A 23,935-nucleotide genomic window follows, 5' to 3' on the forward strand; every position below is an offset into this window, starting at 1 on the left:
TGCCACAGACTTAATCACTGTTAAAGTGTCATTGTATTAGCAAGTGCATGTTTTAACAATTGCATTTGTTTCTTCAGAAGGAACTCTTCAGAAATGCAGATAACGAAAACACAACAAAACTTACTCCAACTAATAAATCAAAGAAAGGGTTTAATAAAGAAACATTATTACTCCAAACGTGGGGCCCCGCCTTGGGCCACTCCAAGCTTTCATCAATTCTACATGGTTTCGTATTTATAGCGAATCAGTTGGTCAGCTGACTATTACATCACTCTGCAATTGGTTCCATGGTTTACTGGGTCAGCTGACCCTTACATTTTTGTTCCCATTGGTCACATTACAACCAATACAAAGTTGTCACTGGTTACACTCTAATAACATTGTTTCACATAATTGCCTTATTAAAGGTGGAGTTATTGGCTCAACCTTCAACAGAGTCTAAATGGACAAGTTGGAGCAGTTGCTGTGGGGAAGTTATAAGGAGTTTCTATCTCTGCTGAGCTGGATGCAGAATAAACTTGCTGAAGGTAAAAGACAAGCTACTGTGTTATTCCTCCATCATATATGAATAGTTGATATTAACACCACCTGCTGCCCAATTAAATGCTTCACCTCCACCAACTCATTACTGGGGAGAGCATTAAATGCCGCCCGAAATGTTTCCTTGTCAAATGAGTATTTGCAAAGTTTCAGAGATTTCCTGGCTGTTTTTTTATTTAACAGCTGCACTCAAGTGATTACATGTCAGCCAAGTTAGTCACAAAAATACAGCCATTACTCAGGAAATCTTTACCGAGTCAGAACATCTCAAACATCCTGAAGAAATACATGCTGCCTATGTGAAATCTGAAATGATATGAACAGATGGAATAAAGCTCCTTTAATATAGCACCTTTCATATCATCACAAATGTACGCAGAGGATTGAAATGAGCCCACCTAAAAAGGATTAACCCTGATGCATGAGATAATCAGGTTGTATGTGATATATCTATTTAAATTACAGTTTAAGTATGTGTTTCCATGGAAACATAGAAGACAAGAAAGGGAAAAACTAGTGTATCTTGGGAAAAAATCACTGCAGTTGATCCATAAATGGCAAAATTAACTTGGATTTCAGATGATGTCACAAGTTACTGCGTTAGCAGTTTAGAACTGAAGTATGAGCCCTGGGTTTACCATCAGTACTTTTTTTCATTTGTGGGACATGGGCATCGCTGGCTGGCCAGCATTTATTGCCCATCCCTAGTTGCCCTTGAGAAGGTGGTGGTGAGCTGCCTTCTTGAATCGCTGCAGTCCACGTGCTGTGGATTGACCCACAATGCCATTAGGGAGGGAATTCCAGGATTTTGACCCAGCAACTGCGAAGGAACGGCGATATATTTCCAAGTCAGGATGGTGTGTGGCTTGGAAGGGAACTTGCAGGTGGTGGTGTTCCCATTTATCTGCTCGTTTTTCTAGATGGAAGTGGTTGTGGATTTGGAAGATGCTGTCTAAGGATCTTTGGTGAATTGCTGCAGTGCATCTTGCAGATAGTACACATTGGTGCTACTGAGCGCCAGTGGTGGAGGGATTGAATGTTTGTAGATGTGGTGTCAATCAAGCGGGCTGCTTTGTCCTGGATGGTGTCGAGCTTCTTGAGTGTTGTTGGAGTTGCACCCATCCAGGCAAGTGGGGAATATTCCATCGCACTCCTGACCTGTAGATGGTGGATAGGCTTTGGGGAGTCAGGAGGTGAGTTACTCGCCACAGTATTCCTAGCCTCTGACTTGCTCTTGTAGTCACTGTGTTAATTTGGTGAGTCCAGTTGAGTTTCTGGTCAATGGTAACCCCAAGGATGTTGACAGTGGGGGATTCAGTGATGGTAACACCACTGAATCTCAAGGAGCAGTGGTTTGAGTGTCTCTTATTGGTGATGGTCATTGCCTGGCATTTATGTGCTGTGAATGTTACTTGCCACTTGTCAGCCCAAGTCCAATATCCAGCCCAAGCCTGGATATTGTCCAGATCTTGTTGCATTTGAACATGGATTGGCTATTTCCTGTGCAAACTAGAATTTTGTACCTGTTATGTGTCTATTATTTCCCCCATGGGAAATAAGTGGTGATGCCAATTCTGAGGCAAAGATTGAAGCCTTTTGGGAAATGGACAGCATATTGCTGATACATCAGAACATGTGTTTTTTTAGGTCTTCTCATGAACAGTTTACATTCATCACTTTTACTGCATGAAAATAAGATAATAACTTATAAAATTCTGTATCAGCATGAGAAACATAACTGCAAAACTTTAAGTCTTTTTACCAAGAATGATATGGAACAGCATTTCATGTACTTACTCAATGATCCTTTCTTCTGGAATTTTACGCTGAACCTAATGAGAAAACAAGTTACATCAGAGAATGAAGACACTGCACACTTGATTAAAAGAAAAAAAATTAAGTAATTGAACTAATGTTGAGCTATCAGGAGAGACCTTTATTAGGAGGGCCATGCATCACACATCCTTTCCAGATATTAGAATTCACACTCATGCTATTTACTCCACGTCTATAATTGTCTGGTAATGACAACAATCAGGAGATAAAATCCATTTTTGGGTGGGTAAAAAGAGGTGAGGAACTAGGTTGCCAATTGTCTTGAGACTACACCAGACTATTCACAATCTCAATGTCATATTTGACCTTGAGTTGAGGTTTCAACCACATTGTCACTCAGGCAGTCTATTTCCACTGCTGTAACAATGCCTGTCAATGCCTTTGACAAGGTCCCTCATGACAGACTGGTGCAGAAGGTGAAGTCGCGTGGGATCAGAGGTGAGCTGGCAAGGTGGATACAAAACTGGCTCGGTCAAAGAAGACAGAGGGTAGCAGTGGAAGGGTGTGTTTCTGAATGGAGGGCTGTGACAAGTGGCGTTCCTCAGGGATCATTGCTGGAACGTTTGCTGTTTGCAATATATATAAATGATTTGGAGGAAAATGTAACTGGTTTGATTAGTAAGTTTGCGGATGACACAAAGGTTGGTGGATTTGCGGATAGCGATGAGGACCATCAGAGGATACAGCAGGATATAGATCGGTTGGAGACTTGGGCAGAAAGATGGCAGATGGAGTTTAATCCGAACAAATGTGAGGTAATGCATTTTGGAAGGTCTAATAAGGATAGGAAATATACAGTAAATGGCAGAATGCTTAAGAGTATTGATAGACAAAGGGATCTGGGTGTACAGGTACACAGGTCACTGAAAGTGGCAGCACAGGTGGAGAAGGTAGTCAAAAAGGCATATGGCATGCTTACCTTCATCGGCCAGGACATTGAGTTTAAAAATTGGCAAGTCATGTTGCAGCTTTAGAGAACCTTAGTTACACCGCATTTGGAATATAGTGTTCAATTCTGGTCATCACACTACCAGAAAGATGTGGAGGCTTTGGAGAGGGTACAGAAAAGATTTACCAGGATGTTGCCTGGTATGGAGGGCATTAGCTATGAAGAGAGGTTGGAGAAAGTTGGTTTGTTCTCACTGGAACGACGGAGGGTGGGGCGACCTGATAGAAGTCTACAAGATTATGAGAGGCATGGACAGTGGATAGTCAGAAGCTTTTTCCTAGGGTGGAAGAGTCAATTACTAGGGGGCACAGGTTTAAGGTGCGAGGGGCAAGGTTTAAAGGAGATGTACGAGGCAGATGTTTTACACAGAGAGGGATGGGTGCCTAGAACTCGTTGCCGGGGGAGGTAGTGAAAGCAGATACGACAGTGACTTTTAAGGGGTGTCTTGACAAATACATGAATAGGATGGGAATAGAGGGATATGGTGCCCGGAAGGGTAGGGGGTTTTAGTTCAGTCGGGCAGCATGGTCAGTGCAGGCTTGGAGGGCCGAAGGGCCTGTTCCTGTGCTGTAATTTTCTTTGTTTCTCTTTTCTTTGTTCTGTCTCTGCCCCAACTCCTCTGCTGCTGAAACCCTTACTTCACTACTTCACTATTCTTCCACATTCCTGGCCAGCCTCCCTCTTTCTACCCTCCGTAATCCTGAGGCCATCCAAAACTCTGTTGCCTGTATCCGTTCACCCAACCCACAGTGCTCACAGAACCCACAGAAGACTAAGGAAATTTGGCCTGTCAGCTACAACTCTCATCAAGTTTTACAGATGCACTATAGAAAGCATTCTTTCTGGTTGTATCACAGCTTGGTATGGCTCCTGCTCTGACCAAGACCGCAAGGAACTACAGGTCGTGAATGTAGCCCAATCCATCACGCAAAGCAGCCTCCCATCCATTGACTCTGTCTACACTTGCTGCTGCCTCGGCAAAGCAGCCAGCAACTTAAGGACCCCACGCACCACAGACATTCTCTCTTCTACCTTCTTCCGTCAGGAAAAAGATACAAAAGTCTGAGGTCACGTAGCAACCGACTCAACAACAGCTTCTTCCCTGCTGCTGTCAGACTTTTAAATGGACTTACCTTACATTAAGTTGATCTTTCTCTACACCCTAGCTTTGACTATAACACTACATTCTGCACTCTCTCGTTTCCTTCTCTATGAACGGTATGCTTTGTCCGTATAGCACGCAAGAAACAATACTTTTCACTTTATGTTAATACATGTGACAATAATAAATCAAATCTACATCTAAATTATTGAGTTACACTGGCTCCTGGTTAAACAAAGCTTTGATTTTAAAATGATCACCTTCGATTTAAAATTCCTGGGAGGATTTGGCTCCTCCCTTTATCTGTAATGTCCTCCAGAGCTACAATCCTCTGAGATATATGCACTCTTCCAATTCCAGCCTCTTGGTCAGCTCCAATATTATATCCTTCTTAATTTACTTTATAATGTTTCTGTGAAGCATCTCAGGATGATTTATCATATATAAATACAAGCTGTTGGTGTCTTCACCAGTAGTGTGAAATAGGCCTACAGTGAATCTGCAGTCATGGAATAATGGAAAAGACAATTGGGTCTGGTGTAAAGTAAATTTCTACTGTGTCACAATCCTGACGATTACTGCAGACCAATTTTATCCCTCATTTTCTTAACAGCAAATAAACCATTTATGAATGTTTAAAAAGATACAGAGAATTCCAAATTCATAGACTAATTATTTATTTTACACAGTTTCTGTATAGTTTAGGTGTTAACAATAATTTGTATTAATTTGGCGTCTTTAATATGGTCAAATATAACTAACTCATCTAACTCTACCAGCATAATCTTCTATTCCCATCTCCAGGACATGCTGAGAAAGCTTCCCCTTAAATGCTATTTATCTCAAACTCTCCCTGTGATAACAAGCTCCACATTCTTCCCACCTTCTGTGTAAAGAGGTTTCTTCGGAATTCCCCATTTATTTCCTTAGTGACTGTCTTGATTTTGTTTTGCTGGCCTGTGGCTTTGCTCTAGCCCACAACAGAAATTCATCCCAAGGAGGAGGAAACGCGCTAAGGGGAGGACGAGGCATCCATGGCTGACGAGGGAAGTCAAGGACAGCATAAAAGCAAAAGAAAAAGCATACAAAGTGGTGAGGATTAGTGGGAAGCCAGAGGATTGGGAAGCCTTTCAAAGTGTGCAGAGGACAACTAAAAAAGCAATAAGGGGGAAGAAGATGAAATATGAGTGTAAGCTAGCTAGTAATATAAAAGAAGATAGGAAGAGTTTTTTTCAATGTATATAAAAGGTAAGAGAGAGGCAAAATAGCCATTGGACTACTGGAAAATAAGGCTGGAGAAATAATAAAAGGGAACAAAGAAATGGCAGAGGAACTGAATAGTTACTTTGCACCAGTCTTCATGGTGGAAGACATCAGTGGGATGCCAGAACTTCAGGAGAATCGGGGGCACAGGTGAGTGTAGTGGCCATCACTAAGGAGAAGGTTCTGGGGAAACTGAAAGGTCTAAAAGTGGATAAATCACCTGGACTGGATAGACTACACCCCAGGGTTTGAAAAGAGATAGCTGAGGAAATTGTGGAGGCATTGGTGGTGATCTTTCAGGAATCACTGGAGGCAGAGAGGGTCCCAGAGAACTGGGAAGGAGCTAATGTAACACCGCTATTTAAGAAGGGAGGGAGGTAGCAGACGGGAAATTATAGGCTGGTTAGCCTGACTTCGGTCATTGGCAAGACTATAGAGTCCATTATTAAAGATGAGATCGCAGAGTACTTGGAAGTGCATGATAAAATAGGACTGAGCCAGCACGGCTTCATCAAGGGGAGGTCAGTTCTGACAAATCTGTTAGGGTTCTTTGAGGAGGTAACAGGAAGTTAGATAAAGGAGAACCAGTGGATATGATTTATTTAGATTTCCAGAAGGCCTCTGACAAGGTGCCGCATAGGAGACTGTTAAATGAGTTAAGAGCCCATGGTGTTAAGAATAAGATCCTGGCATGGATAGAGGATTGGCTGACTGGCAGAAATGATGTGGAGATGCTGGCGTTGGACTGGGGTAAATACAGTAAGAAGTCTCACAACACCACGTTAAAGTCCAACAGGCTTATTTGGTAGCGAAAGCCACTAGCTTTCGGAGCACTGCTCCTCAGGTAAGTGGGAGTTCTGTTCACAAACAGGGCATATAAAGACACAAATGCAATTTACAAAATAATGGTTGGAATGCGAGTCTTTACAGGTAATCAAGTCTTAAAGGTACAGACAATGTGAGTGGAGAGAGCGTTAAGCACAGGTTAAAGAGATGTGTATTGTCTCCAGACAGGACAGTTAGTGAGATTTTGCAAGTCCAGGCAAGTCGTGGGGGTTACAGATAGTGTGGCATGAACCAAGATCCCGGTTGAGGCCGTCCTCATGTGTGCGGAACTTGGCTATCAGTCTCTGCTCAGCGACTCTGCGCTGTCGCGTGTCGTGAAGGCCGCCTTGGAGAACGCTTACCCGAAGATCAGGGGCCGAATGCCCGTGACCACTGAAGTGTTCCCCAACAGGAAGAGAACACTCTTGCCTGGTGATTGTCGAGCGGTGTTCATTCATCCGTTGTCGTAACGTCTGCATGGTCTCCCCAATATACCATGCCTCGGGACATCCTTTCCTGCAGCGTATCAGGTAGACAACGTTGGCCGAGTTGCAAGAGTATGTACTGTGTACCTAGTAGATGGTGTTCTCACGTGAGATGATGGCATCCATACCGATGATCCGGCACGTCTTGCAGAGGTTGCTGTGGCAGGGTTGTGTGGTGTCGTGGTCACTGTTCTCCTGAAGGCTGGGTAGTTTGCTGCAGACAATGGTCTGTTTGAGGTTGTGCGGTTGTTTGAAGGCAAGAAGTGGGGGTTTGGGGATGGCCTTGGCGAGATGTTCGTCTTCATCAATGACATGTTAAAGGCTCCGGAGAAGATGTTGTAGCTTCTCCGCTCCGGGGAAGTACTGGACCACGAAGGGTACTCTGTCCGCTGAGTCCTGTGTTTGTCCTCTGAGGAGGTTGGTGCAGTTTTTCGCTGTGGCGCATCGGAACTGTCGATCGATGAGTCGAGCGCCATATCCTGTTCTTATGAGGGCATCTTTCAGCGTCTGGAGGTGTCTGTTGCGATCCTCCTCATCCGAGCAGATCCTGTGTATTCAGAGGGCTTGTCCGTAGGGGACGGCTTCTTTAACATGTTTAGGGTGGAAGCTGGAGAAGTGGAGCATAGTGAGGTTATCCGTGGGCTTGCGGTACAGTGAGGTGCTGAGGTGACGTCCTGGATGGAGATGCGTGTGTCCAAGAATGCAACCGATTCCGGAGAGTAGTCCATGGTGAGTCTGATGGTGGGATGGAACTTGTTGATGTCATCATATAGTTGTTTCAGTGATTGTTCACCATGAATCCAAAGGGAGAAAATGTCATCGATGTATCTAGTGCATGGAATCGGTTGAAGGTCCTGTGCGGTGAAGAGGTCTTGTTCGAACCTGTGAATGAAGATGTTGGCATATTGAGGTGCAAATTTGGTCCCCATGGCTGTTCCGTGTGTCTGGGGATTAAGGGGTCCTTTTCAGGATGGCAGCCGGTGACTAGTGGTGTGCCTCAGGGGTCGGTGCTGGGACCACAACTTTTCACAATATACATTAACGATTTGGAAGAAGGAGCTGAAGGCACTGTTGCTAAGTTTGCAGATGATACAAAGATATGGAGAGGGACAGGTAGTATTGAGGAAGCAGGGGGGCTGCAGAAGGACTTGGACAGGCTAGGAAAGTGGGGAAAGAAGTGGCAAATGGAATACAATGTGGAAAAGTGTGAGGTTATAAACTTTGGAAGGACGAACGGAGGCACAGACTATTTTTTAAATGGGAAAATGCTTAGGAAATCAGAAACACAAAGGGACTTGTTCAAGATTCTCTTAAGGTTAATGTGCAGGTTCAGTTGGCAGTTAGGAAGGCAAATGCAACGTTAGCATTCATGTCGAGAGGGCTAGAGTACAAGAGCAGGGATGTATGTCTGAGGCTGCATAAGGCTCTGGTCAGCCCCATATGGAGTATTGTGAGCAGTTTTGGGCCCCATATCTAAGGAAGGATGTGCTGGCCTTGGAAAGGGTCCAGAGGAGGTTCACAAGAATGATCCCTGGAATAAACAGCTTGTCGTATGAGGTACGGTTGAGGACTCTGGGTCTGTACTCATTGGAGTTTAGAAGGATGAGGGGGGGATCTAATTGAAACTTACAGGATACTGCGACGCCTGGATAGAGTGGAGGTGGAGAGGATGTTTCCACTGGTAGGAAAAACTAGAACCAGAGGGCACAACCTCAGGCTAAAGGGATGATCCTTTGAAACTGAGATGAGGAGGAATTTCTTCAGCCAGAGAATAGTGAATCTGTGGAACTCTTTGCTGCAGAAGGCTGTGGAGGCCAGGTCATTAAGTGTCTTTAAGACAGAGATAGATAGGTTCTTGATTAATAAGGGGATCGGGGTTATGGGGAAAAGACAGGAGAATGGGGATGAGAAAAATATCAGCCATGATTGAATGGCGGAGCAGACTCGATGGGCTGGGTGGCCCAATTCTGTTTCTATATCTTATGGTCTTACAGGAAGCACCTTATCTGTTTTCCTCTATCAAAAGCCTTCCGATCTCTTTTAGGTAACCCCTCAATATTCTCTTTTCAAAAGAGAGACCTGTGTGTCTTAATTACATTAGGAGTTGTGGGTTTTAACAGAACATAGAACATTACAGCGCAGTACAGGCCCTTCGGCCCTCGATGTTGCGCCAACCAGTGAAACCAATCTAAAGCCCATCTAACCTACACTATTCCAATATCATCCATATGTTTAGCCAATAACCATTTGAATGCTCTTAATGTTGACGAGTCCACTACTGCTGCAGGCAGGGCATTCCACGCCCTTACTACTCTCTGAGTGAAGAACCTACCTCTAACATCTGTCCTATATCTATCACCCCTCAATTTAAAGCTATGTCCCCTCGTGTTAGCCATCACCATCCGAGGAAAAAGGCTCTCACTATCCACCCAATCTAATCCTCTGATCATCTTGTATGCCTCTATTAAGTCACCTCTTAACCTTCTTCTCTCTAACGAAAACAACCTCAAGCCCCTCAGCCTTTCCTCATACAATTTTCCCACCATACCAGGCAACATCCCGGTAAATCTCCTCTGCACCCTTTCCAACACTTCCACATCCTTCCTATAATGCAGCGAACAGAACTGTACGCAATACTCCAAATGCGGCCGCACCAGAGTTTTGTACAGTTGTAACATGACCTCCTGGCTCCGAAACTCAATCCCTCTACCAATAAAAGCTAACACACCGTACGAAAGAAAAGCTGTGGTTTGCACACGTCGATTCAAACTAACATACAACAGGTATTATTGAAGAGCTGATCTCTACTCTGGACAGAGTACAAAACTGAATGTAAAAAAGCAGCCTGAAACACCCTTATGACATCACCATCAAATCATGTCAGCTCTTAAAGCAACCTGCAACCCTGTTAAATATATCACATCATTCCCACTTTACTTCTGTGGTCATGACAACAAATTACTGCGGTGTTATACGTAGAATCAATAATACTCTAGATACAGTACTAATCATCACTAATCATTATACACAGTCAATAAGAAATTTCATCAGGAGGACGTCCATTCCTCTTTGGCTATATACGACATCCTGGAATTTGGCTGTCCCACCACTTATTCACAGTAACAGCAATGCGTACTCTCTACAAGATGCACCACAGCAATTCACCAAGTTCAACAGCACTTGCCAAACCACAACATCATCCTCCTGAAAGAACAAGGGCAGCCAGACACGTGGGAGCACCAGCCCAGCGTAACATTGTTGGAGACATGAAAAGTGGTTTAAAGCATTTAGACAGTTACATGGATAAGATGGGTAAAGAGGGATCTGGGCCAAACGCGGGCAATTGGGATTAGCTTACGGGTTTAAAAAAAGGGGCAGCATGGATAAGTTGGGCCAAAGGGTCAGTTTCCATGCTGTAAACCTCTATAACTCTATGAATCTCTATGACTTTTGGTGGTGCTAAGTGTAAATTGGGAAGAAAATATGCTGATCCAAACATAACAAACATTGAAAAAGTTAAATTTACACTTTTCCTACCAATTTACAGCATCCATTGATATGGTTCAATAGGCACTGGCCAATATCGTCTTAAGACTCACATGGGTTTTGACAGATTGTATGGTAATAGGCAAATTCTCACCCAATATCTACAGTGGTTAGCAGAGAACTGAGGGGTGGGAATTTTCCTCTCTCTAATTTCCCAGCATGGAGGCCAAACTGGCCCAGATCAGCGAATTCAACACAAATCTAAACGGCAAGCTTCTTGGTCTGTAAGGTTCAGCTTCGCACTGGAAAACCTCGCTGAGCTATCAGAACTTTACAGGAAGGAGAAAGAGATAAGCCAAACCTTGTTGGAGTGGGGCCTTTTGCAATATCTTCTCTGCTCAGTTCAAATATATTTTGCTGTGCAACTTGCTGGAAGTGTGAACTGATAACAGTGCGGGGAGGGCAGTGATACTTTTGAGATCTTAGTGAAAGATGCACCGACAGTATATCATCACTTTAACCATTGAGATTAAAAATTGAGAAAGAAATGGAGAAATGATGGAAAGGATGGTGAATTAGAATCACCCGTTACAGGAAGGGAAATTGGATTGAGAGAGAACAGAAAAGGGACAGAAATTTAAAGTAAGAAAAGATTTAAATTTTTAAATTTAAAAAAATCCTTATGAAGAATTTATTATACGCAAGAATGAGATGCAACTGTTTCAATTATTCTCTTCTGAGCCAGAGAAACTCACTAACATCACATTAACAATTATTATGTTGTTAAAAGGGTTCTTACAATGTTAATCATGAACCCTAACTTTTGTGGCAGGTTTACTGGGCAATCACTACACAAATTCATCAAGTTCTTAAAAATAACATGGTAGCTAAAAATGAAGTGCATTCGAGCATTTCAATGGTCTAAATTCACCAGTAAACTTTGGATATTCACAACTCTTGGCAAATCTGTTCTTAATCAGCCATTAGTCTTCCAGGTAGATTTGATCCTGTGGTTATGTAAGCTTTGGTTGTGTTTTCATAACCAAAAGTATGCCTAACTTTCGAAAAGGACAACCTGACTCTACATCTTTTGTTTCTTTAACTTTGCACAGTAAGAACTTTGAAAAATATGACAAGCTATTTCTGATCCCGTAATTTGAAATAAGCAGCATAAGTACACAATAAAGTAAGAAGACAGCACTAAAAGATCTAAATGATCAGAATTTAAATTAAGTGGTCCTGAATTAAGGATAGACTGTGCTTACATATCCAACTCCAACACTATCCTCACTGATGTTTTTTTTTCCATTTGAAATTCCTTCCATTCTATACACTATTCCCCCGTGGAGAAGGCTGATCCCTTTTAAATTGACCAATTGTGCACTTGTTTACACGTCAAATTCTCAATTTTGGTCTGGTGGCAGGAGTTGGAGCCAAGTGGAGGCCAGGTGTTTCCTCCCAGAGACGAAGGGTCTCAGCCACTGCGTCATCCCAAGCCACACACATCTTTTAACAAACTGGGAAAAGCATGAAAAGAAAACTTGAGAAGCAAAATTGAAAAACAAATCTTAAATGTAGGGTGAACAAGAGCCTAGGATGTGAAATGGCTAAATAACAGGCAGAGCACAGCAATTTGGATTCAGATTTACAGTCACAATTTCTTCACTTGTACCAACGGGGTGGGTCCCAGATCTTTTAGGACAGCACGGTGGCACAGTGGTTAGCACTGCTGCTTCACAGCTCCAGGGTCCTGTGTTCGATTCCCGGCTCGGGTCACTATCTGTGTGGAGTTTGCACATTCTCCTCGTGTCTGCGTGGGTTTCCTCCGGGTGCTCCGGTTTCCTCCCACAGTCCAAAGATGTGCGGGTTAGGTTGATTGGCCAGGTTAAAAAAATTGCCCCTTAGAGTCCTGGGATGCGTAGGTTAGAGGGATTAGCGGGTAAAATATGTGGGGGTAGGGCCTGGGTGGGATTGTGGTCGGTGCAGACTCAATGGGCCGAATGGCCTCCTTCTGCACTGTAGGGTTTCTATGATTCTATGATTCCCAAACAAGGAGGAAAGAATTTGTAGGGTGAGTTACAAAGGAAATCAATTTCAAAATTAGCACCAGTAAAAGGCAATTTGTGTACCCTCCAAACAAAAGGAGACAAATTATCTGAGGTTGATTCTGGAGATGGCAGGATTGATGTATGAGGAGAGATTGACTAGGTTAGGATTGTTTTCACTGGGGTTCAGACCAGTGAGGGGGGATCTCATAGAGACTTATAAAATTCTAACAGGACTAGACAGGGTAGATGCAGGGAGGATGTTCCCGATGGTGGGTGTGTCCAGAACCAGGGGTCACAGTTTGAGGATTCTTAACTTAGAAAGAGGCCTTCTGGCCCATCGAGTCTGCACCGACCACAATCCCACCCAGACCCTACCCCCATACCCCTACATATTTACCCGCTAATCGCTCTAACCTACGCATCTCAGGACACTAAGGGGCAATTTTAGCATGGCCAATCAACCCAACCCACACATCTTTGGACTGTGGGAGGAAACCGGAGCATCCGGAGGAAACCCACGCAGACACGAGGAGAATGTGCAAACTCCACACAGGCAGTGACCCAAGCCGGGAATCGAACCCAGGTCCCTGGAGCTGTGAAGCAGCAGTGCTAACCACTGTGCTACCGTGCCGCCCTGGGGTAGATTCGGGGTAGAACATTTAGGACGGAGATGAGGAGGCACTTATTTCACCCAAAGTTGAGCCTGTGGAATTCATTACCACAGGATGCCAAAACATTGCACATATTCAATAGGTGGCTAGATATAGCACTTGAGGCGAATAGGATCAAAGGTCATGGGGAGAAAACAGGATTAGGCTACTGAGTTGGACAATCAGCCATGATTGTAATGAATGGCGGAGCAGGCTCGAAGGGCTGAATGGCCTTCTCCTGCTTTCATCTTCTATGTTTCTATCAGTGCTGCTGGTTATAATGAGTGCAGCATATTTAAGCACTGGAGATCAAGATGCGGAATCATTCTGGGTAGAAATAAGAAATAGCAAAGGAAAGGAATCTCTGGTGGGAGTAATTAATAGGTCCCCAAACAGTAATTCCGCAGTGGGGCACAGTATAAACCAATAAATACTCAGGGCTTGTAAGAAAGGTACAGCAATAATCATTGGTGATTTTAATATGCACATAGACTGGGTTAATCAAATTGGCAAGGGAGAGTTCATTGAATGTATTAAAAATTGTTTCTTGGAGCAACATGTTGTGGAACCAACCAGAGAGCAGGCTATTCTGCATTTGGTATTGTGCAAGAACAGGGATTAATTAATGACCTCATAGTTAAGAATTCTCCAGGAAAGAGTAATCACAATATGATTGAATTCAAAATTCAGTTTGAGAGCGAGAATCTGGAGTCCCACACTCACTCATTCCGGAGTCCCACACTCACTCATTCCGGAGTCCCACACTCACTCATTCCGGAGTCCCACACTCACTCATTCCGGAGTCCCACACTCACTCATTCCGGAGTCAAACAGTGGCATGAGGACAGACTTGGCCATAGTGGACTGGGCAGGAAGGCTAAAAGGTAGGGCAATTGATGAGCAGTGGCAGTTGTTGAAGAAGATATTCAAATCCCCCCAACCAAAATATATTCCAGAGAGGAAGAAAGATTGTAAGGGGGAAAAAACATCCATGGCTAAGCGAGGACGTTAAAGACAACATAAGGACAAAAACTAAGGCAAACCATTCTGCAAAGGCCAGTGGCAGGTTGGAAGGTTGGGAAACTTTTAAAGATCAACAAAAAGATACTAAAAAAGTAATAAAAAGAGCAAAGGTAAATTATGAAAGAAAACTAGCACAAAATATGAAAACAGAAAGTAAAAGCTTCTATAAATATATAAAAGGCAAGAGAGTAATTAAAGTCAATGTTGGATCCTTGGAGGATGAGAGCGGGGAGTTAATAGTGGGGAACACAGAAATGGCAGTGACGCAAAATCAATATTTTGATGGAAAGGTAACTAATTATCTAAATGGAGAGAGACTTTGGGGTGCATTGGCGCAGAGGGATCTGGGTGTCCTTGTGCATGAGTCGCAGAAAACTGGTATGCAGGAACAGAAGGTAATAAGGAAAGCAAATGAAATTTTGGCATTTATAGCTAAAGGAATAGAGTATAAAAGTAAGGAAGTGTTCCTGCAACTATACAGAAGAGACCGCACCTGGAGAACTGCGCACAGTTTTGGTCCCCTTATTGGACGAATGTTGTAGTGGCATTAGAGGCAGTTCAGAGGAGGGTCACTAGATTGATTGCAGAAATGAAAAGAGGCGTTCGTCTTATGAAGAGAGATTGAGCAGTTCAGGCCTATAATCTCTAGAGTTTAGAAGAATGAGAGGAGATCAAATTGAGGTATATAAGATGATAAAAGGTATTGACAAAGTAGACGTAGAGTAGATGCTTCCTCTTGTGGGGCAACCTAGAACAAGAGGTCATACTTCTAGGATAAGGAGTAGCAGATTTACAACAGAGATGAGGAGAAACTATTTCTATTATCGGGTCATGAATCTGTGGAATTCATTACCCCAGAGTGCGGTGGATGCCAGGACATTGACTAAATGTAAGGAGGAGATAGACAGATTTTTAATTAGTAATGGGTTGAAGGGTCATGGAAAACGGCCAAGAAAATGGAGTTGAGGCCGGAACAAGATCAGCCATCATCGTATTGAATGGCGGAGGAGGTTCGGGGGACTGAATTGCCTATTCCTGCTCCTAGTTCTTATGTAGAGAGGATTTTTGTATAAATTCCTGTTTATACAGGGGCATTAGGAATAGGACATTACCTCAAGGAGAAGCAACAGGAAAAATTACCTGTCCCAACCACGCAGTCCTCAAAACACAACTATATTCTCGCTATTCTGAATCACAAGGTAAATAAGTCATACACAGTCCACCACCCACACAGTTACCTCTCCAATGTATCACTTCCACCCACGCTGTCACACACCCCCACAACATAGTTACTCACTTGAAGTTACCTATGTCCGAACTCACCTAATCATCACAACAATGTACTTAAACATTAATTATCCACATCAATCACACATTAATCTCAGTCTCTCATCACTGTGTAGGTATCAGTTAGGAACGAAAATAAAAAACGACAAGGTAGCAATCTAAGAATATTTGATTTGAAAATTCCAATATTCATGTTGATAGTGTAGGTTCCAATTACATTCTTGGTTTTAAAAATAATACAATCATCCAGCACATTTTGTAATTGTCCTTTTATACCTAGGACAAATTGAGCCATTCACTTGACTTTTTTTTAAACCACTATTAACGTACTGGGCTTTGTTCCCTTCAACTTAATGAAGCCTTCAGACTGGCGTACCGAATATCAGAAACACAAACCCAGGTTCTGCTTTTGGTTTCAATACCAAAAGCCAAGGCAGAGACTGCAAAAATACGAAACATCCATGTGCTGTGATTCTTGCAGCCAAGGAGCAAAATTCCTAATTATCAGAACTCCTTCTAGGAATAATTCTGTGCTGTAAAAGACCAATAAGATCAAGAATCTTCCCTCATCGAGTGCTGACAAACAAGTCACGCTTGTGTTTTCATGCTTACAATTCTAGCCAGCAAACTTTTAAGATGTTTTGAAAAACACATAGCTGGATTACAGCCTGTTCAGGAGTGAATGAACCTTTAAGATCTAATGCAGTATGCAAAGCTAAGCACAAAGCTTTCACTCAGTTAGGGTGTACGTCCTATGCCTTTTAAACATGTTGTGGAGATGCCGGCGTTGGACTGGGGTAAACACAGTAAGACGTCTCACAAAACCAGGTTAAAGTCCAACAGGTTTATTTGGCAGCAAAAGCATTATTTTGTAAATTGAGTTTGTGTCTTTATATGCCCTGTTTGTGAACAGAACCCCCATTTACCTGACGAAGGAGCAGCGCTCCAAAAGCTAGTGGCTTTTGCTACCAAATAAACCTGTTGGACTTTAACTTGGTGTTGTGAGACTTCTTACTGTTTTAAACATGTGACAGGAACTTATATATTGGTGGAATTTACAATTGCTATTTTTTGAAATCAAGAAAATTGGTGAGTAATTAACATGCATCAAGTTACACCACTAAATATTCAGCACTCTGTGCCACTGGCTAACATTTAAATCAACATTTTACAACATTGTGATTTAGTACATAGTAAAACGTGCTAAACTGAATTGTGTCAGGATTAATGTATGTACACAACAGGAATGAGAAGAGATTGCATGAAATACTTTCCAATAGAATTCTTTCACACGCAGTTTAACAAAACATGGATTAATTGCATTAAACAATGACCAAGGAGGAGCATGTCTGCATTTCCTATTCTCATCAGAAAAGTGTGACTGCACTTCTAAAGATCATTCTGCCTGGTGAAGTATGTACTTCTCCTGTGCTTATTCTACCTGCAGAGACGTGTCTGGCAAGTCTATTGCTGGTCTGTATTAAGCATGAAAAAAGGCACATTTGATTCCCGTGCACTTTGGATATTGGTGGAATGTGTACGTCACTGAATTGCATCACATAACGCCTGTAAAATTGGACACAATGTACTGAATAAGACAGGATTACATGCTTAAAAAAAAATTCATTTGTGACATTACCTCTGTTGGATTTTGAAAGACAAATCTTCTATCAGCTGTGGACGGATCATCCGGTAGCCAGTGTGCTCCAGCAACAGTTTCTGAAGAACGTCTGCTAGCTAATGGTAAAGTCACACATTTAAAATTTCATATATTACAAACACTTTTATATTCTAAATTCTAAACGATATTCTAAATTAACATTGGTTATTCCAAGTACACCAAGGATCAAAATAAAATGTTTACTTACACTCACCAGTGAAGATGTATATTACAGCAAAACTATATTTCTTTGTACTTTTCTCCTAGTCTCATGTTAAAATTTCTCTGAGGATGTTTTTACATTAAAAGGGCATCAAGTCAATTATTGTGATATCAATGACTCGCTGTCATTTCAGACCTATTGTTTTTTGGCAGAACATGGCATCTATGAGGGATTTGGTCACATCTTCCTTGGTGGCATTTTACCCACAACCCCAATTTTGTACTTCCACACTCCCCCACCCTCCCGCTTCAGGTTCTTCCTCTGCTCCATTCAGGAAATTCACTTTACCCTCTGCTATTAACAGCATCGAACTAGCCTTTATGTACTGCTGAAGAACGATCCTGGGCAACTCTGTTTTCAGCAATCATAATTGGCGACTCACAATGTGGGAAACCATGGTCACCAGGCTATATCCTATATTGACACCATAATCATCAGATTTTTTTTGTTTTAAGTAAGGGAAAGACAATAAACTCTTGAAGAATCTCAGTCGTGCATTACTCTGATAGATAGCACCAAGGTGGGACATGATTTTACATCTTCAATAGTCCACATCACTACATACATGATCTGATCTATAGCACGGTGAATAAATGCTGAGAAAGGCGCAAGCACCTTATCACAGAGAGAAGATGAACAGATCCAGGGAAGGAATTGGAGAAGTCTGGTGGGACTCTCAGCCGTGGACATCGCAGGGATGTGGACACTGCGTGGCGTGGGGAGGCTCAATTGAGGAAAGGAGACAAAATTTTCAAAAATTTATATTTTCCAAACAAAATAAAAATGTGCTTTGTTTGATAAAGATGGCAGAGCTCCCAATTCCTGACGTTCATTCACAAACCAAAGCAAAAATGATTACTTCAGGCACAGGGTTTGTTTGTTTCATAAACACAAGCAAAGAGCAGCATCCAACTGTTCAAAAAACATGGTTTGCAAATTCTGTCATTAGTGCACTTGGTGCCCTCATCTGGACATGTACTGCAATCATGCAACTGCTTCAGGGATACAGCGAGCAAATATGTGGACCATTCACAGCCTAGATCATTGCTGCAGCTAAACTGGTGAAAGAATTATTATGGGTTCGCAAAAGAAAATAGTATCAAATCTGTTATTTCCCTTTCCTGAAATAAGCCTAAACTAAATAACAGTTTGCAAATGAAACTGATCTCAAATTAAAGTCAGAAATAAGTTTTATGAATGTCCCACACGAACTAGATGAAAAATTACGCCATGCTGCAAGGCAATTTTATGATTCGGTTACATAATTCAAGCAAATATTTGGAGGCACCGAGATAATTTGATAGGGCAGCACGGTGACACAGTGGTTAGCGCTGCTGTCTCACAGTGCCAGCGACCCGGATTCAATCCCAGCTGGGGCCCCGTGTGGAATTTGCACGTTCTCCCCGTGTCTGCGTGGGTTTCCTCCAGGTGCTCTGGTTTTCTCCCACAGTCTGAAAGGCATGCTGGTTAGGGTGCATTGGCCATGCTAAATTCTCCCTCAGTGTACCCGAACAGGCGCCGGAGTGTGGCGACTAGGGGATTTTCACAGTAACTTCATTACAGTGTTAACGTCAGCCTACTCGTGACACAAATAAACAAACCTTGAATAGCAGCTAGCGCTCCTTTCAAATACTGATATTTACAAAAAAAACATAAACCAGCGGCAATTTCAAATGCTGGGAATAAGGAAATACAAATATATGATGCTGAAAATATGCAGCACGTATCAGCCAGTCTTCATGAGTGATGTGGCAAGATCATAATCATGAACATCAATGAGAATAAAAGTACACACTTGAAATCCCCAACACAAACTGTAACTGGAGAAAGAGTCCGAAGCAATGGTACTCTCTATAGAGAAAATAAAAGTGATTCATTCCAGACTACCTTCCAGTAGTTGGCTTAACAACAACATTGGAAAAGGCCTGGAACAAATCACTTGTGTGGGGAGCCCACGGAGGGGAGGGGGTGGCTGGAGATGAAAATCTAAAAAAAGATGATGTGACATCTAATTGTTGTGCTAATTAATTTGAAGCATAATTGAAAATTGACAAAACAATTACATAATTTTAACAAAATGCTCTATTTTTCACAGTGGTGCAGAAATTCTACTGAGTCTACAGAGGATCCACTGATGTCTCGTTTGGACCCATGAATAGTGTTTACGTCTAATTTTTCTGCAGAACATGACACTCAATAGCATTTATATTGTCCCAAAAGCAAGAAAAATCATTATATTGCCAGAGTGGTGACAACAGAATAAAGTATTGATGTAATTATCATTTTACATACTGACAGAAAACGTTAACTGTATGGACATAGCGACAGTGAAGGATCAGCGATATATTTCCAAGATGGGATGGTGAGTGGCTTGGAAAGGAACTTCCATGTGGCGGATTTCCTGCTGCCCTTGTCCTTCTAGACGGACAGGCTTTGGAGAGCTAGCAGAGGGGATACTCGCCACAGGATTCCAAGCCTCTGACCTGCTCTGTTTTTATGGCTAGTCCAGTTCAGTTTCTGGTCAATGGTAGCTTCTTTAGATGCAGTTATAAACACAGATAAAACAGTGGGACTAGATGGTTTAATAAGCGAGCAGAACACCGGGCAAAACTCAAATTATGCATTTTCTAATTTTCGTTTTGGTAAACAAATGCTAATATGTAAATACTGATATCCATTCTGATTCCCCATGTTAGAACTCCTAACGGTATGCCCAGTGTATTATGGAATTTCAGTCAATACTTTTAAAAGCTGCACTCCTTTCCTTCTCTATGAACGGTATGCTTTGTCCGTATAGTGCGCAAGAAACAATACTTTTCACTGTATACTAATACATATGACAATAATAAATCAAATCAAAAACTGAACACAAACAAGCGATTAAAATAGATGCTGAAAATCAGGTGACCTTTGACATTTGAACAACATTCAGTATCAAGTCTCAGGCGAATCCCGAATTAAATGTGGATTATTACAGCCAATTGGGAATTCTCTTTGTTTAAGGATGGGGCAACACAAAAGGACAATGGAATTTCCTGATTGCCTGACTCTGTTTCAAACTGAACAAAAAAAATCGAAACTCAATTGGGTGGCAGACAGAAGTGAGTGGCTCCTATCACTATCCCATTGTATCATGATGGCTTGACTTATCTACAGTAAGAAGTCTCACAACACCAGGTTAAAGTCCAATAGGTTTATTTGGTGACACCAGCTTTTGGAGCGTTGCTCCTTCTTCAGTGAGTGAAGAGTTGTGTTCACAAACAGGGCATATATCGACACAGACTCAATTTACAAGATAATGATTGGAATGCGAATCTTTACAGGTAATCAAGTCTTTACAAGTACAGATAATGCGAGTGGCCTCTTCACAACTCTTCACTCACCTGAAGAAGGAGCAACGCTCCGAAAGCTTGTGCTACCAAATAAACCTATTGGACTTTAACCTGGTGTTGTGAGACTTCTTACTGTGCCCAACCCCAGTCCAATGCCGGCATCTCCACATTTTGACTTATCCAAAGCAGACTGGGTGAATCTCAGAGGTTCTAACCTATAAAACAGGATGTGAAATCAACATAAACACCATCCTATTTTGAAAAGGACTTGAACTTGTGAAAAGCCACTTGGGGTGGCCACGTTTTGTCTGCTTTTAAAAATCAGCTCAGAGCAGTTTGCAATTAGTCATTAATTGTCAGCGGGTCAGAGAGCCAAGAGACAAAGTAGCTGTAGGCCATCGAGCACCCAACCTAATGAACAACAACAGCTTGAAAGCCGGAGATCCCAACAGAAAGAAGGACTCCCAACCCCCACAACAAGTTCCAGTTAAATGTTTGCCTGAGAACGAACCTCCAAGCTATTTGACTACAAGAAACCTCACAACCTGCTGTGAAACCATCACTTTTCCAAGACCCTCACTTCAACTTTTAAGCCCATCAAAATCTTTCAAGAAGATTGCAAATCAGAGACTGTGATGACTATAACCTTCACCTGTATTCAATCTTTTTGTGTGTGTGTGCGCGTGCGTCTGTATGTGTGTGTTCGTGTACACGCGTGAGTAATATTGCGATAATTCAGGGTGTGTAAGAATAAATAACCTTCTTTATTTTTTTAACTCACAAAAGCTTGCTGCTGAATATATTTAATTGGTACACACTCAAAATGGTAAGAAAACACACATCTCTTTCACAAACAAAACATACTGATCGTGAGTGGTAAGCGAGCCCATACATTCTGTCTGTGACATGGATTTTCTGTGACCAGTTCCAAAGAAATGCTGATTATTTTCACATTTCTCTTTGTATGTCGTACCTTGAAATGAGCTTGCTGGGGTGTTACTGGGGCCTGCCCACGCACCCTGCACTCTTGACCGCTGTCTTTTGTCTGCCATGAATCTTGGTAAATCTCACTTCTTCACGGCCATAACACGCTAAAAGAGGAACATAAGATCAAGCTGTCAGACCAATAACTAGCATTTATATAACGTCTTCAATGCAGTAAAGTATCCCAAAGCACTTCACAGATGTGTATCAATCAAAACTTGATACCAAACCTCAAGCCATTTCAGGTAACCAAAAGCTTGGCCAATGGGGAAGACATTAAGGAATGTCTTAAAAGAGGGTGATAGAGAGGGGGAGAAGTTTACGGGGCAATGTCAGAACTTAAGGCCCAGCCGCCAATGGTGGGGTAATTAAAATCAGAGATGAGCGAGAGGCCACAAGTGTAGAGATTTTGGAGGGTGTAGAACTGGGGGTAGTCACAGAAATAGGGATAGACAAGATCATGGAGGGACTTGGAAAAGAGGAGGAGAATTTTAGAATTAAGGTGTTGTCAAACTAGTGGCAATATTGGTCAGCAAGCAAAAGGATGATGGATGGGTTAATAAGACCTGATTCAAAGAAGGAAATGGGCTGCTGCAGATTTGGATAAGTTCAGGTTTATGGGAATTTGGAAAATGAAGGTTGGCCAGTAGCCAGTCAAGCCTAGAGGGAGTAAAGGACGAGATGAGCTTTTCAATTGTAGGTGAAATGAGACAAGGATGGAGATGGACGAAGTTATGGGGGTGGTCTTGGTGATGGAGTGGGTATGTGGTTGGAAACTCATCCCAGGGTCAGATAGGACGTCAAGGCTAAAAACAGCCTCAGACAGTAACTAGGCCAAGGAATAGAGCAGTGTTGAAAGAATGGAGTTTGCAGTAGGGACTGAAGGCAATATCAATAATGACCAATACTAAACCCCGATCCACTGCCCATATTTTTCTGTACATTCATCGCTGATATGAATTATTATTGTGAATGTCACTTATATCAAGTCCAAAACTTAAAAGGGCTGCAGCAGAAGATGGGATGGAACCATAGAATTGCTACAGTGCAGAAAGAGGCCATCTGGCCCATGGAGTCTGTACCAAATCTCCAAAGGAGCACCCCACCCAGGCTAGGAGATTATTTCCTCATGTTGGGGGAACTAGAAATAGGAGACACAGTTTAATTAAAGGTTTCCCTTTCAAATGGAGATTAAGAGAATTTTTTTTCTCTTAGAGGGGTCGTTAGTTGATGGAATTTTCTTCCCCAGAAAATGGTGGGGCTGCGTCATTGAATTCATTCTAGTCTGAGTCAGACAGGTTTTTGATAGACGTGGAAGTCAAGGGTTAGGGGGCAGAGATAGGAAAGTGGAGTTGGGATCAGCCATGGTCTTATCAAATGGCTTTAAGGGCTGAATGGCTTACTAATGCTCCTAAGTCCTATGTTCATATGTTGCCCGTTACCATTTAAATGGATCTTTCTATTGTCTGGCAGTGTGCATTTAATTTCCGGATGCTGTAAACCAAAATTCAGCCACATTAGCCCTACAATGAAAAAACACTGAAGGGAAATCTTTCTTATGGAGTGTTTTAAATTGCAGAACCTCTTCCTGTAGCACCTCATGCAAGGCACAGTTGCAAGTTCCATCACTAAGTGCTGCTTCTACAACACTGTATCATAATGGGTGTTTTACTGGGTTCAGAGGAACAAGTAGAAGTCACTAAATTTGTATCTTGTAGCTCAGCACCATAAGTGCACCATTTGTGGTTGAGCACATCTATTGAAATGACATTTGTATATAGTTTTAAGGATGCACATGAATTTATATAACAAGCTGTAGAAATATAAGTGAATTTATATAGCTTCTTTCATGTCTTTAGGATCTGCCAAACTGCTTAGCAGCAAAGTGAATTACTGAACAGATTTGTTCATTATTGTTGGCGAGGCAAAAACAGGATTGTCAAATTGCAGCAGGAGACCTCAAAAAACAAATCAATGTGATGATCTGTTTTAGGGTTGATGTTGGCTGGGATAATGACTTTTTAAAAAGCCCCATCTTGTTAACATCCACCTGAGCAGGAACTCGGTTTCATACAATTGAAAAACACCACATGAAGTTCTAAAATAGTTAGAAATCTGGAAATAAAAGTTGCACTCATGTAATTGAAAGCTAATTTTCAAAGCAGCAGAAACTTAATTTTCACACATCAGCCCCCCACCCCCCCCCTCTGCATTATGGGGGTTCCCCTAGTTACTATAGGGG

General features: G+C 42.2%; 1 protein-coding gene across 4 annotated transcripts in view; it reads right to left on the minus strand.

The window, feature by feature from the left end:
* Window positions 1-23,935, minus strand: part of alkbh3 (alkB homolog 3, alpha-ketoglutarate dependent dioxygenase) — a 79,267-nt gene that overhangs the window by 53,895 nt on the left and 1,437 nt on the right. For all 4 annotated transcript variants that reach the window (XM_078221053.1, XM_078221054.1, XM_078221051.1 and 1 more), the window contains exons 2-4: window positions 21,683-21,800; window positions 17,134-17,231; window positions 2,338-2,372 (exon numbers count right to left, since the gene is read on the minus strand). In XM_078221053.1, coding sequence (XP_078077179.1) covers window positions 2,338-2,372; window positions 17,134-17,231; window positions 21,683-21,761 — 212 coding nt within the window. In that variant the 5' untranslated portion in view covers window positions 21,762-21,800. The remainder of the gene's footprint in view (window positions 1-2,337; window positions 2,373-17,133; window positions 17,232-21,682; window positions 21,801-23,935) is intronic.

The sequence above is a fragment of the Mustelus asterias genome, chromosome 9 (assembly GCF_964213995.1).
Source record: "Mustelus asterias chromosome 9, sMusAst1.hap1.1, whole genome shotgun sequence".
Lineage (NCBI taxonomy): Eukaryota > Metazoa > Chordata > Chondrichthyes > Carcharhiniformes > Triakidae > Mustelus > Mustelus asterias.